This window comes from Cyprinodon variegatus, unplaced genomic scaffold (assembly GCF_000732505.1).
Source record: "Cyprinodon variegatus isolate N-32 unplaced genomic scaffold, C_variegatus-1.0 Scaffold253, whole genome shotgun sequence".
Lineage (NCBI taxonomy): Eukaryota > Metazoa > Chordata > Actinopteri > Cyprinodontiformes > Cyprinodontidae > Cyprinodon > Cyprinodon variegatus.
Genome location: NW_015150706.1, coordinates 959,442 through 975,741, shown reverse-complemented (window position 1 = coordinate 975,741; position 16,300 = coordinate 959,442). Strand labels below are relative to the sequence as shown.

The 16,300-nt window shown below is 37.7% G+C and overlaps 1 protein-coding gene across 4 annotated transcripts in view; it reads left to right on the top strand.

The window, feature by feature from the left end:
• mtcl1 (microtubule crosslinking factor 1) overlaps positions 1–16,300 on the top strand; it is a 95,707-nt gene that overhangs the window by 36,098 nt on the left and 43,309 nt on the right. For all 4 annotated transcript variants that reach the window (XM_015382238.1, XM_015382237.1, XM_015382239.1 and 1 more), the window contains exons 4-5: positions 8,106–8,165; positions 10,899–12,287. In XM_015382238.1, coding sequence (XP_015237724.1) covers positions 8,106–8,165; positions 10,899–12,287 — 1,449 coding nt within the window. The remainder of the gene's footprint in view (positions 1–8,105; positions 8,166–10,898; positions 12,288–16,300) is intronic.

The window sequence follows — 16,300 nt, the reverse complement described above, 5'->3', positions numbered from 1 at the left end:
GGCCCCCTTGTCTTCCTCTTTAATGCTTAATGTCTGGAGTCTAGCAGAGGTCAGGGTCAGTTTAGCGGATAGGAGCAGGGTGGGGGTTACCTCCTACAGAAATACACACACACCTAGGCGAGTTGTTTTCATGCTGCTGTACAGAGTGATGTACAACCTGTGCATCCTGGCTAAGGTCACCATAGCAACCAGGGGCAGCTCCTGAGGGATTCACTTTTCTGTTTAGGTGGTACATGGATCCAGTGGGAATGAAGGATGTTGACTTCTTGCAAAACGCAACTGTTAATTCTTTGCTTTCAGTGCTACTGATTATAATGCAAAAAAAAAAAAAAAAGAGAGTTTTTTATTTTAACACTACTAATAACATCTCTTTTTTAATCTAGTGTTGTTTCATTTGTTTTCATGGCTTATAAAAGTGTAATTACACATTCCACACAAAAATGTATTGATATTAGATCATCCTTAAAGGCAGTGTTACATCTCTTTGCCACTGTAAGGGTCACATTTACTAGACATAGGTCTAGATAATGAAAAAGGAAAAAAAAACTTATTGAGGATGTTAGTTGTCTGCATCTTTTTTTTTTTTGTTTTTATGGCACTAGTAGCTTGGTTTTATGGACAGTAGGCTGATAGGAAAGGTGGTATGAGAGCGGGGGAGAGACATGCGGGAAAGGACCCCAGGCCGGATTAGAACCTGGGTTGCCCGCGTCGAGCACTAAGGCCTCCATTTTATTTAATTTTTTTTAAAAGACGGTGTTAGCCCAAGGTGGCAAACAAAAAACCCTGAATCAGCATCTCATTTGAACAGCATCATTCTCAGTTCAAAATAGTTATCACAAAATTTTCCTCCCTCTGTGCATATTGGATGTTCACCCAACATCGTACAACCAGTGTTTAATGTGCGGATCATTTTTGACCTTCATTTGACCTTTTTATGGACAGTAACAAGAAGAACGAGCTGTTGTTGAACGAGCGCTATAGAAAATCTCATTAGTAGTTTGACAGCTATATGCGAAAGTTTCTTTTTGGGACAGACAGGTCGAACGATTCATTGAAATGATTTCAAGTTGTAAAAGGGAAAAGAAATTGCAGAAAAATATCATTATCTAGTGCTCATGATGTTTATGATGCAAAAAGCTCATTTTTTTTCTTTTTGGCTCCATTAATACATTTAATAGCTGCTCTGTCCTAGTTAGTATATACTAACCCTTTTATAGCTTTAAGAGCTAGGGCACCATTATGCTGCATTGAAGTACCAATCCCAAACTGAATAATTGATAGTAAACTATATATATTAAAGTTACTTTGCAGCAGCGAAATAACATGTACTAATTTAAATAGCTATTTTTATAAACTGCTTATTTAGCTTTTAAATCATGTGTGATATAGTTGGAGCAAAAAATGTCTTTCCTTCATTTTGCAGGCTGAAAATACCCATACAGCGTCCTGTGGCGTTCAATGTCCCCAAAGCTTCAGCCTCTGTAAGCTGAATCTGACAAAAAGAAGAAGTCAGAAGTCTATTCATAAAAACAGATGTGGAGAGAATTCTGTTTGCCCTCGTTAATGTCAAGACAATAGATGATAGAGACTCTTGGCTTGGCCTACAAGATGCTCTGACATTGACTTGCCCCCAGCCTGCAAAGTGTTTGCACAACGAGCAGCAATATGTCAACTAATAAAAGCCTAGCATCTTTAAAACAGCAACTCCTAAAAAAAGGACAACAAATTATACTTACAATTTATAGATTGGGGGAAACCCTTGACTTATTATACAGGGCCTATTATTGTTTCATTGAAATTAATAAAGTAGAACTAGCATAACCCATACAATTATTACCCACATGAACATTTCTTTTTCTAATCAAAAGCCCAACATTCAATGTGACCTAAAATGTACATATTATATAAACACTTATTTATAAATTAAAAACATGGCTTTTGGTATTCCTCTATACAAACATCCTGATGGAACGTTAAGTGGAAGGAAAAAGTCTCATTAAAAGAAAGTAGTGCAAACAAAAAGAATAACCACAGATTAGGGTGGATTTTGTATCGAAGCCTATCGAGGAGCCTGAAGGAGATTTATAACATTCCTCATGTTAAACCATTCCTGAACCAGAGGCATGGGACTTGACGGTTGCTCAGTGGTGCAAAATCATTCAACTTTCTAGTTAGCTCAATTACTTTGCTCCTAATTTCTTTCTGTCTAAGCCTCTCAATCCTCTTAAGATTGTGGCTATAGCTGTTGTTTATGGACATTTTTCTACCATATTTTTCCTTTCACTTAACTTTCCATTAATATTTTTGGCTTTAAATGGCTTCAGAGAAACTTATTCAAGGACTTTTATTAGGTAAAGGCAAAGATAATGGCTATAGATAGAAACCCCCATTGTGTAACAGGTCTATGTAATATCAGTTTCACTTTTTTAATCGAAATAGAAGAAGTAATTTAGTTTTCATTGATGTTTTATTTTTCTAAGGCAAATGGTAGTTATTCAAAGACATTCAGTTGGATTTGGAATAATTTTTAGCTGCGTATCATATTTCAGTTGGCTGGATGGTACGTATTTGGACGATGGAGCATGTCTGGATAAAGTATATTTAGCTTACTGCAGGTGTTGAAGCCAGAGATTGATTATCCATATAAAAATAACCCATCCTGATCCAGCAGGAGCTCCAGTAGAAAGCACATTTACATCAGTTGTGTCCTTGGATTGGCCCAAAAATTAAATCAAGTTGGAAAAAGAGGCTGTTTGGCTGTTAAATGTGTTCAGTCAGGATTTTTTATTGGTTTAATTAATTAATTCAAACGGATCACAGCTCAGATTAACCAATATAATCTCCCCTCTAAACATTTCAGAGCGACTTATCTCTGTGAGCTCTCCCGCCGGTCGAGACGCATTCATTCTGTTGTGCTGAAGTCTTAGCGCCCTCCATCAGGCCTAAGGAGGACATTATCTGCATCTAACGGCTGCCGAAGCTCCTTTTGTACCCTGAAACCCTCCACCCCCAGCATCCCGCCCACTTTCCCCCCTATTGCTGCTCCTGTTAAATCCCTTTCTACTAGAGCCAGACGCCTCTCTCTTCCCTGAGCAGTCCTTACAAATAGGCCAAGCTGATGAGTACAGATGCCGCTGAAATTTCTCCTGCTGAAACATAGCCTCACGCCCCCGAAATGATTTTTCCTTCTTCTACAGAGTCGTGTTTTTTTTTTTTTTTGGGATGATGTCATACAGCCTCAGTGTCTTACACAAACAGGCGTTTTCTTTTTCTGAGAATTCCATAATTCATTTTGTTACACCCGTTTTCAGCTGGAACTGCTGTACATTTTCTCCCTTTAGTGATTTGTGTTTAAACCAGTCAAGCACCGACAAACACAGTAACACACACACCAATACTCATCTATGAGGCTCCGCTAATTATTGCAGAGAGCAGTTAATTAATTCAAAGTACCTACTGAACTAAAAGTCACCATTGTGTTCCAATGTTGCTGTTTTATTCCCCCGCTACTGCCCTGAAACATTCAGATATTAACTCAGTTGTGTAGCTTGAATAATTTAAGATCGTCCTCCTGTTAAAAAAGGATGGATGGATGGATGGATGGATGGATGGATGGATGGATGGATGGATGGATGGATGGATGGATGGATGGATGGATGGATGGATGGATNGATGGATGGATGGATGGATGGATGGATAGATGGATGGATGGATGGTGATTTTTCATTAGATCAGTTATAAATGAATAAATAAATAAACAGAATCATACATAAATTAGATTTAAAAAGCTATATCTTTATTGAGATTTCTTGGCTCTTCTTTATTTATATTCTCGTTTAAAATCACAAAATATTTTTTTCAGTTCTATAACATAAAAATTACATCTTTTCAACAAGGTTTCTTGGATCAAGCTGACAGAACCTTTCTATCTTTCTATAATGCTCTTGATCAGCAGATCATCAGGCTTTCTGAAGGTCTTTCGTTGTGTTTTTTCTTTTCTTATTTTCCCAGAAACAGCATTTTCTGCTAGTAGTGAGAAGAAGAACAAGAGCTGTAAGTCCTGAAAAAAAATCTAAAGCTGATGAGGAACATCTAAAGTTATTTCTTTAAGAGAAATGAATTTTAAAAAAGCAAGAACAGTTCATTAATCCATTGCAGTACCTGAAAGGCACTCATCTGTTTGATGATTATCCAGTATAGCAGACGTTTATATCTAACAGCTGTTTTGAAGGAATTTTTCAAGTTTAAAAACACATTTTCTTTATGTCAAGCTGTTTTATTTGGTGTTTATTATTTATCCACATATTGGACATTTTTTTCTTTTTCTAAAGTACTACTTTGGTTGGTTTATTATTTCTGGTCGAAGCTTGTTTCATGCCTCATGTTTTTTTTGTTTTTTTTTCCTGAGTTAACGCTTTAATCAAAGACCCTTTGAAAATGTTAGGTATATACCCCAAGTCTTTCAATTTAATTCACTTTAGATTGGCGTATTGACTTGTCTGGAAAAATACTGACTGTCTTGGGGAAACACAAACTGTTTAATAAGCAAACTTACTTAAAATGAAAAGTGAGAAAATCTGACTTGCTGGAAGCCACGTACCGAGAAATTAGACTTTCACCATCAAGCTTTTTCTTCTCTATCTTTCATGATTTATTGTGACATAAAATGAACAAAGAACCCTTCTTATTTATAGTTTGGGGTATTCTGCAAAGCTTTGTAATCCACTGACTCCCCAGAGAGATTAACTCTGTCACTACAACTGGGATTTAAACCACTATGTTGACACAGACTTGAAGGAGAACAACCCTGGAGGGCTGAGTGTTGGACAAAATAATCAGTTACAATCATTACATAAAAGCAATCTTTGGTGATTATTTGATGAAGATGATGTCCATTTTTTTTTTCTTTTAAAAAACAAACAGTAGCGATTCTCCTAAGTCACTATATCCTGCAGCCATTTATCTACACGCCTTAATTTGAAAGCAATGCAAAACTGTTAGCAGCAAAATACATATAAACAAACTAAACTAATTATGATTTTAAAACTAATCCTCATCACACACACATTGGGACTACTGAGCAATAAAACCATTTACCTTGAAGGAAGAAGGGACAGTGAGTTTTGAGGGAAATGTCACAGAACAGTGTTCAGTCTGTGTAACTTGTAGGAGCAGGAAGTGAGTCAGAGATCTACTATGGATTAAATAAGTTCCTTCCTCACATTTTCCATCCGTCTGACCAAGAATGATTCACTCTTTTCAATGTAGGATGGCTGGGTGGACTTTTCCTAACACAAAGGGAAAGTTAGAGTCAGAGGGAAAGCAGAGGCAGCTTTATTTAATTTCAATGTATCTATATAGTACAATCAATGACGTAACGACACAACAATAGGCCCGTAAGCAATATTATCTGAGTGGGCCCCATATGAAGGCAACACCCCATCCATGGTATCCATCGTCGCCAACACATTGTACGTAATTGTTATGTTTTTAATCTATGCTCTGGGTTACCCATAATTCCAAGTCCTAGTGTAAAAAATAAAATACTCAAATACATCGTTCTTTTAAGATCTTTATTGCGATTTGATAAATATTATATGCGTGTATTTTTACAAACCATCTAATGAACTATACACAGTTATTAACATAGTAATTAAAAGTATCACTGTCTGCTTTTCTATTGGTGTCGTGTTTAAACGGCTCACCATCCTGTTGAAATCTGCCATGTGTTGGGGTATAAATACGGGCTGGTCAGTCAAAGTAGTATCAGGTGGGTTTATGAGGAATTTTTTGCACCATTACATCTGCAAAGAGATGTCCTAGTCCACAATTGCGTAGGGGGCCAACTAGGTGTCAGTGACGGGGCCCCTAAGCAACTGCAGTCTCTGCTTACCAATATTTACGCCATTGAGCGCAAATAAAACTAATCCCAGGCCACTTTTTGATTTTTAAAAGCAGCTTCTCATTCAAGATCAATTCATAATTTTCTTAATTCATCATTTAAAATGGACTTAGAAGATAGAAAAGAAAAACACTAATTTTATACATTATAATTTGGAGACATATTTAGTGTTTAAATATATAAATTCAATTTAATTCAGTTTATTTATATAGCACCAATTCAAAACATATGTCCTCTCAAGGCAATTTACAGAGAAAATTCAACCAGATCATACAGTCAGGTTTCTATCTAAGGAAAACTGGCTGATTCCATTAATTCATTGGCTTGAAAGCATCCTTCACACTAAGCATGCTTGTAGCGACAGTGGAGAGGAAAAATTCCCTTTTAACAGGAAGAAACCCCCAGCAGAACCAGGCTCAGTGAGCAGCCATCTGCTGAGGCTGACTTGGATTCACGGAGATAGAAGTAGACATAGAAAAAGAAGCAGAGATACAAAAGGCAACTGTCAACTAACAAATACTGCAGAGTGGGAGAATAGATATGAAATGAAGCAGAATGATGAAATACTGTAGATGTCCTCCAGCAGTCTAAGCCTATAGCAGCATAACCATAGAGATAGCTCATAAACTGTTGTAAAACATTGTCATGGATCTGAGTTTTATGTTTGCCTGTAGATGCCGTGAGACCTGAGTGAGGCACATCTATGTTTCCAAAAGAGTAAAAAAAATCTGTTGCAAGATGTAAGATTTTTGGTTGAAAAAAAACAGCAATTTAGATGTTTGGCAAAATTGCACAGCCCTATTTGATGAAGGACACTGTGAACCAGCAGGTCTAAACAGATTATTTAATTCGCTGAATGGATTTGGACATATTAACATGACATCTTTGTTACTATAAACAGATGAAAATAAAAACTTTCTAGTCCACAACGGCCCCATGGCTATTCTCTATCCCCCATTATTTTTCTAGGCACATGAAACAGTCTGGACACTTAAAAATCCAACACCTCTAGAAACCAATTCAGGAGATTTTGGAGGTCTTTCTCTTTAAACAAATTGTGTCATCTCTAAAATGACTGTTAGTTAAAAATAGTTAATGGATGTTGTTGCGCAGTATTCCTGCTTCCTAGAAGAAGGCTGCTGATCATCAACTCTTTAAATAAAGGTGACATAGCAGCGATCCATCCGTCCCTAGAAACATCTCCATTTATACCAGCGGGGTGTTCCTCCCACCTATTTTCTTCTCCCCCCCACATCTTTCCTTGTGGTGATTCTCCCCTGCTTGTCCTGATGATGTAAGACAAAAGCTGATAGAAAAATGAATGATTTTATTATTTGATGCGGCTAAGCTGGTATGTAGAAGGCTTCCTTTTTATCCTGGCTTTGCCCGCCACGTGTAACGCAGTATTGGCTGCTGGACAGATTTCCCATGCTGGGCGGACAGATGCTTTCTCTCCCCATAAGCATTTTGAAAGCACAGCGTGTCACAGAATGCAAGCCAAGACGACGTATCCAGCAGCTCAGTGCCTCATGTTGCAAACATGCAGCAGGGCCATTACAATTTTATTTGAGTAAGTGTTTTAAGATGAATGTTCTGAGATGATTTATAGCAACCACACACACCATTGATTAAATACATTGATTATAGACATGAATATTCATTAATCCATACTTTTCTTAAACAATTTATAAAGGGCATTTTTGGTCAACCTCAGGATCCGTATAATACTGCCGCATGGATTAAAGCCGCAGTACGTTGCTTTAAATAAAAATAAAAATACATCATATTCATAGGTACCTTTCAGGGAGCTCACGGCTGGATAAATCAAAGAAACTAAGAGCCAAAAAATTACAAAATGTACATTTAAAAAAGGTGATTTCAAACTAAGTTAACATAGGAGTGAGACATTTGTCACATTAGAAGAAGATTGGTCCTAATGCAGGATTTAAACATGTCCAGTTTGGATCTTGAGTGCCTGTACCATGTGATGGACATGTAAGCTGGGACAACAGTCAGGCTGATGGACAGCACCAATAATATCAAAAATCCCTTTCCAAATAATTTTTTTTAACTTCCTCTTTGAATCGTCATAATATTGATCTTTATAATTATTTTTCCTTTGTTGGCATCATCATTATAGGAGAATATTTGAACATCTTGACTTTCAACTGTTTTTTTATTATGATTGTTTTGTCTCCCACAGACGGCTCTGAGGCGACGAGGTAGCAGGGAAGCTTTTAAGGAGAAGAAATCATCAAGTCAGGTAAAAAGAAAGAAAATCAATTCGCTTAACTGTGAATTCAGCTTTCATGGTATATTCAACAAGTGAGCAATATATATAAAAAGTAAAACTTTTCCGCCATGGTAGAAATATACTTAGCTTATTTGTTTTTGTTAGTTTTGATGAGATCTGAGGAGGGAAACAAAATGCCAAACAGCTTATAAGTTATGCTTGGAGCCTATATAAAAACATCATGGCGGCACGTACACAAAATGTTTGATTGACAAACAAGCAGCCAATCCACTTTTGACAGTAGGCAAAGTGGATTGGGTAATGTTTCACCATGGCCGCAGTGGGGGCAGGGGAGACCAAAAGTGCAAGAACGCAATCCATCAATTAATTAAATTTAGACTAATCTGGACACTTACTTTCTGAGAAAAATCCTCTAAGAGTACCGTAGGATATTTACCAGTGAAAGAGGTCGACACCATTACAGATTTTACACCATACCTACTATTGGTAATAAAGTAGTTTGCCAAAAATGTGTCAATTGTTTTCTAACAAACTTACTTGAAATATTTTAATTTAAAAAGTAAATTTTAATCTCATCCAACTAAAACCAACAGTTAAATGCTCAGTAGATCAAATTGTATGGAAGGGTTGGAAAGAAAAGTCTTCCCATTACAGAATTACTCTTAAACAGCCGGTTGACTCGAAGACGGACTCTGATGGTTGTTATGGAGTCTTCTTTGCTCGTCTTTGCAGTAGTTCTCAAGCTGTTAGCTTTTGATATATTTTTAACATCTTTATTGTCCTGATTGTGTTTGATGGTGAGATCATCCAGCCTTGATTGTTATGGCTCAAGATTTAAAGGGAAAAAAATGTTTTAATGACTACTTAGTAGATTTGAGGAAAAGCTCTAATTTCTTTAGCTGCTCAAAAAGTTAAAGCTTATAATATACTCTGCAAGAATCAAGGTGGTGAAAAGAAAAAGACAAAAAGCCTCCAAGTGTTCATACTCTGTGAGAAGTTCATATGAGGTCTTTCCACTGTAACTTACGTCACACCTGCAAAAGAAATCACAATAGCAACCCAATGGCTTTCTTTTATTTATAATGAAGAGATGGAGAGCAAATTGCTGTATATTTTCTTTTTGAAGAGCTATCATACAATTGTATTTTTTACTGCCTCTGCCAACAGATTTTCAAAGCTATCCATTACAAAACAAATCACTGTACAGATTTCCACAGCTGCAATATGGGGGAAATGAATAACTCAAAAAGAAAGGGGGAAAAGCCTCTTTGCTTTGCCTAGTTACTGTAACAACGCACCTCTAAATCCTGACCGAACTCACAACTGTTCATAGACAGGCTGTGTCCTCAGCAGTGAGAACAAAGTGTCGTAATTTTGTTCTTGACACCTTAAGATGTCTTTCTTATTGGCCTGAAACAATGAAAGAAAAGACAAGTAAACCTGACAAGACTTCATCTGCAGTGTTGTTTTTGGCAGCCATTTTTTGTCATGCGTCAAGGTTAAACACAACAAGAGAAACTGTCAAAGACATCCCTAAAAAAAAAAGAAATAACTTTTTAATCTTGAGTTAAAGCAACTTTGGGTTTCAGCAATTTTACAGTTTTCTGGTGCACCCAAACAAAAGCTCTGTAGCCTCAATGAGGAATTTCAACTTACAAAAACAGCCGCTTACTAGGTGTTTTCTCTTTTTCAGCCGATTCTCTGTAATCTGTAGAGATGGTTGTGCATGAAAATCCAAGTAGATCGGCAATTTCTGAAATAGCCCACCTGGCACTAGCAACCACGCCACGTTCAGATTCACTTAAATCACCTTTCGTCCCCATTCTGATGCTCGCATCAAAGTGCAGCAGATCCTCTGGACCATGTCTACATGCTTAAATGCATTGAGTTGCTGCGAGGTGATTTGCTGATTAGAATTTTGTGTTAGTCAGCAGTTGGACAGGTGTACCTAGTAAAGTGGCTGGTGAGTGTAAAGTTTGATTACATGCTGCTATATTTATTGACTCCCAGTATGCTGTTATGTGAAACATATGGGGAATAGAGACAGATCTAATATGCCACATTATTCTCCACTTTCAAGTAACAAAAACAAAGATCAATGTGACAATGCATTGCACTCACTATCCAACCATAAATGACTACATCCTCTATACACACAAAGCTATTGCGCTAAAGCAACCGAAACAAGTTTTCAACCTAGACTAAAGTTAACTGGACTAATTTACCCTTCCTTTGTGTGCATATCAGCCTGGAGAGCTTTTTTACGTATGCTGCTGGAGAGTGGTAGTATTTCCCTCCTAGTTTTCACCGCATTAACCACTGTCTATCTCTGCAATACCCTTGTTTTTTTCCCCAGATGGATAGTTATTGTAAGTTTGCATCATTTTTATTTCTGACCACCAAGCTTTAATGATCTGTGCTCAGATGGTGCTAGGTGGGGCATTTCAATGATAGGATGGGAAGCAATATTGCTGATCCGTTATTATTTTACTGACAGATTATATGCACAATAGGCAGAAAGGTCCTTGATTTAAATCTGACTGACCACACATTAAAATTTTTTATCTAATCTCTTCAACAAAAAGTCATGCACACAACAATGAAATACTTTTGTCATTGTCAATGGAAATAACACTGTTCATCTGACACTATACTGTGGTTTTGCCTGCTGGAACTGCATACACTATGAACAACACTGTAATTTAAGGTCATGAATTGCCTCGTCTTCATTTATCCTTGCAGGAGGACAGTGCAGACCTTCGATGCCAGCTCCAGTTTGCCAAAGAGGAGTCCGGCCTCATGAGGAAGAAGATGGCAAAGCTTGGTCGGGAGAAGGATGAACTTGAACAGGAGTTACAAAAGTACAAATCCATTTATGGCGACATTGACAGTCCCCTTCCCTTAACTGATTGCACTGGTGGGGGCCCTCATACGACACGAGAAGCAGAGCTCCGGCTGCGCCTAAAGCTGGTAGAGGAAGAGGCCAATATTCTTGGAAGAAAAATTGTGGAGTTGGAAGTGGAGAACCGCAGCCTACGAGCAGAAAATGAAGACATTCGTAGTCAGTATGAAAGAGATTGCTTTGGGCGAGAACCTTTCTCCAGTATGCCCTCTTCTCCATATGGTGGTGACCCGTTAGAGTCGGCTGGCGAGCTGCGTCGGCATCTCCAGTTTGTGGAAGAGGAAGCTGAACTGCTACGCCGATCTATCTCAGAGATTGAGGACCACAATAGGCAGCTGACATCTGAGCTCAATCGCTTCAAGTTTGGCCCCAGCAGCACTTCTGGACTTACCAGTGAGGAAAGCAGTGAGGGGGTATTCTATAAACCAGGGAATGGAGGGAGTGGCAATGGTTCTAGCAGTGGAATGATGATGGAGGAGCTTAAATCAGCCCGAATGCAGATCAATGAGCTGAGCGGAAAGGTCATGAAGCTGCAGTATGAGAACCGTGTCCTCTTGTCCAATGTCCAGCGCTGTGACCTGGCTGCACACCTAGGCCTTCGCACTGGAAGCCCTCGAGACAGTGATGCAGAGAGTGACGCAGGCCGGAGAGAGGCTGCTGAAGAGGAGGAAACGGGGCGACTACTTCTGTTACAGCCAAAGAGGGAGGGTCCAATTGGGGGAGAGAGTGACTCTGAAGACCTGTTTGAGAAAACAGGGACCACCTCAGGTTTAGGAAGCATTAAACCCTCGGATGGCAATGAGCTGAGCGCCACTGAGCTTGCCAACCGTAGAAGAGAAGAGCGGGAATCATTTGCTAACGTGAAACGGGAAGCCGACAGGCTCGGGAAGACTGTGGATCGTCTGATCACGGACACAGACAGCCTGATCTTTGAAGGGAGGCTGCTGGTAACCACAGGGGAAAACCTCGATGGCGGGGCAGCATCTGGGTCCAAACCAGACACTCAAGTACTTGACAGCATCAACACTCGCATGAAGGCTTTCCGTACAGAGCTCCACATCTTCATGGAGAAGCTGGATCATGTAGGAGAGGGCCTGAAAGAAAGGACAGATGATCTATCTCCAATGCCCAACCTCACAGAGTCAAGCAGCTTCTTGTCTACGGTTACCTCTATGTCCCGTGACTCTCCTATCGGCAACTTCGGAAGAGACCTGGTCACGGACTTCCAGGTTAGTTCAAGACACCTCCTAAAACTGGCCCATGGCCTGCTAGTCTGTTCTCCTAAGGTTACATTTTAGGCCACTTTTTTTCTTTCTTCTGGTGTTTTATTCCCTTATAAAATCAAATAGTCATCTTGACTGGTTAGATCTAAAGTCATCTTACTCTGTTGAATTGAATCAATTTTCAACCTCAAGTTTATCTTAACATCAAACAAAATCGGTTTTCTGTCTTTACTTATGCATCAGTTAAATGCAGATATATATGTAGAGGATGAAAGGTAAAACCCTTTAGTGCAACTCTAAATATAGGAATTAAAAGTCTCCAGGTGTTTAGTCATTGGTGGACCATTTAAGGCCAAAATTAACTAAATGACAGCCTGAGTCAGCACTGTGTGCAAAAAAGTCAGTTCTAATTAAAGACTTTGCTAACAATGTTACTGGGAAAAACTCAACAAGTTGGGGGTAAATTATGCCTGATAGATTGTCTCAGATGTTTTCCAGTCTATTTTTATAATTATGTCCCTATATGATCTCATAGCAATGTCTAATAATTTCAAATCAAATGCAAGAGTTGATCAAGAAATATGTTAGTTTTTTATCTACACTTTTTTTTTTACAAGGTACCCTCCTTTGTTCTCCCTATAAAGAGGTACAACCAAAGACGTTTCTGGAGGGTTTTTTTTAGACCAAACCAATTCCAGTGTTAAATCAGTGCTACTTTTTTTTATTATTATTATTTATTCTTATGTTTTTTATTTCATTTTATTTATTTATTTTTTTATTTATTTTTTAAGAAAATCAAAAATGAGTGCTACTGTTTGCTTAGCACTGTTTATCTACCTGTAAAACCACTAGTTTTACAGGTAGATTGCACAGAAGGATGCACTGCCTCATTACTCTTTGGATATAGAAGCAAACTAATTTAATATACAGCTTATTAAGGTTACCGGTGATTGTCTCGTAAACATGTCCCTTTATCTCGTGCTACAGTATCCAGTCCTGATCTGCAATAACAAAGATTTACTCTCTCTATGCTCAAACTTTTACCCCCTCACAGATTTTTTCTGTTTTTGCTGTTTTTGTCCAACTTTAACATATTTTTCAGTGTCAAACTTTTTATCTGATCTAAGATGAGGATAATATGGGTACATAAAAGGCTGTTTTTTAAATCATTTCAGGACAAAAAGCAATCCAAACCAACCTAGACCCATATGAAAAGCCTAATGATAATATGAATGACATAAAAACTGTTTGGAATAAACTAGACTACAAGGTTTTGAAGTTTAAACACCCTGTTTAAGGTCATGTCAAAGTATCTCAAATTGATTTAAATCTGTACTTTGACTAGGCCATTGCAACACCTCAATATTTTTTTGGTTAACAGCATGTGTTTATGATCCATTTATAATGGCGGGTTTTAAATAAGCAAATGTTACATAGTATAGAACCAGTCAAACTGTAGGGGAGAAAAAAAAATTCCCCTATATAATTAATGAACAACAAGACCATTGACCATTTTTGAGATAGACTGTAAAACATCTGGGACTGCAATTAGGACATGAATTAAACAAAAGTTTAAAAGCATACTATTGAATCAATACTAATTTCAGCTTGAATGAACAAATTTGCTTGCCTCTAAATATGCAATTTCACAGAAATAGTAATATTTAATGAAGTGATATCTAACTAGTCAATGATCTAGCTTTTAATGTAGCTCTTATGAAATAATGAGACAATCACCAAGGTCCCATTAAAACATTCCAAAACTATGAGTTTTTTTATTTTTCCAACAGTTGAGAAGAAAACAAGTATCTAGGTTACTTTTATAAGCTACATTCTTCTAAAAATATAAAAAAAATTAAAATGCTCTAAATTTGTTGTCTGATTTAGCAGAGTCAATTAGTCTGATTTCAAAGTGTTCTGTGCTTTGGACCATCTTAGATCAGCAGATCTATCATATTTGGATGTCTCAAACCTGAACCTGATTTTTCTACATCTATTTCACATCCTTTAAAGCACAGTTTATGATATCTAATCGTCATTATGTTTGAACAAATGGGAAAAAAAACAATCCAAAGCTCTATTTTACATCTAAATCTGAATTCAATTTTGAAACCCAAGGTCCAGTTTAAAACTGCTTTTCAAATTGAAATGACAGAGCTGTAACTTTTCTAAATTGACAGTGATAGCTATATAATTACAGCCTTTAAGGACTCTGTAGGAACCCTTCAGTTTTATACCCCATTAAAAAATCTACAGCCAACTATGAGCTTATTGATCATTCCTCGAGTGTTTAGAGTGTTTCATATTCATACAGTACTTATCGTATGAAGGAGTGATCTGACTGTATTGGGGTACTAAATCTGGATTGTTGATCCCTAGTTTCAAATCTATTTACGTTGTTCAAACAGATCTTAATATTCCTTTAGTTTTTGAATGCGTGGTAAAAAATACCCCCCTAAAAATTAGGCCCTGTTTAAGATGTGGTAGGGCCAGGATAGGCTGCCCTTCAATATCAGGTTGTTTAATGATAAGCCACCCAGCTCTACCACACTGGCATAGACACCAACTATCCTCAGTCCCACTGTCACCACCATCGCTTTTTGCTGCCGCTGCCCTCACATCTGCATCTCCATGCACATCCCCATGGACAGCAGCCCCGCCTCTCTGCACTCACTGTCTGCAGCCGTCCTGCTTCCAGTCGTCTGGGGCGCTGAGGGGAGGGTGCTTGGTGTGAATGGAGTAAGTACAGAAGGGGTTTACAGCATCTTCTTCCATTTGGCTCAACATTCCGGGCCTCCTCTGGAATTGTTGCATGATCGAATTTGGTACCATAATTTCTTTGCCGCACAAATGGTTTGGCTATCATGTTTTTACAGCATGTCATCTTGTAATTGGATTATATTTTCAAGGACATAAACTATAAAAAATGTGACAAAAATAGCATGCTTGGTGACAAAGAAAAAGCTGCATGGGGCTGTACAAGTGGAAGAACCTTGCTGGCTGGCATCCTGCTTTATGTTCTTGTTTTATTGCAGCTCAGTGTAAGTCAACATGTCAGTATGGTTAAGTCCTCCAAAGCAGGTTCATTATCTCTTTGCTGCATGATCAACAAACATCTTGTGTTTTTTTTTTTCTAATCAGTCAGTCTTCTATTAGAAATAAAACAAGCAGCTCTTTAGACACGCCTCATTTGAAGAACCCCCTGTCTTCTTTGCAGAGATAGTATTGAAGCTGTCTCAATGCTCACTCTTAATGATGACTGGTCTGCTTTGCTCCTCTACTAGTAGGAATCAGTGTTTAGTCTGGGTGAAGCTGGGTGGTTTAATCACATCTATTTGCTCCTTTAATGTTTCAAAACATCAAAGCTTTTAAAAACTCCTAGAGGCTAGAATTCAGACTGCGCCAAAAGCTTTGAGTGCGTCAGCAGCGAGAGCTTCATCTAGAAGATATAAGTAAAAATTAATTTGACAAATCAATACATTCACCAAAGGAACAACAATACTCTTTATGTACTTGTTTAACCTAAAAAAACTTTTGACTGTAAATTTTCTCGTTTTTTTTTTTTACCTACAAAAAAAACTATAGAAAAATATGAAGATTGACTCCAAAATTCAACTTGAAACTCTACATCAAATGAAGATGAAATCTGACTCATAGCAGCTTTTTACATCATTTAGAGCAGTGTTTCCCATGAGTACCCCTCTCAATCAAAAGTATTGATGATTGTCCAAAAGTGGAATGTACCATAACTGATTATAAAACAAAAACTATTTTACTAAATCTTTTAACCTGAACATTTCATTCGTAGGCATTTTATTCTTCCCATCTCAAATAAAATACAGCATAAATATATTGCCTGTAAGTTTTTAATGAATTGAATACTCCCAAAAAAACAGCCCCTCCACTCATTTTATGCAAACTGTAGCTTCTACCTCCTGTTCCCAGCTCCTATCTATGGGAGAATTATCCTGCCATAATGCAAGAGCACATAATTTCAATTTGAGAAAAGAATTTCATTT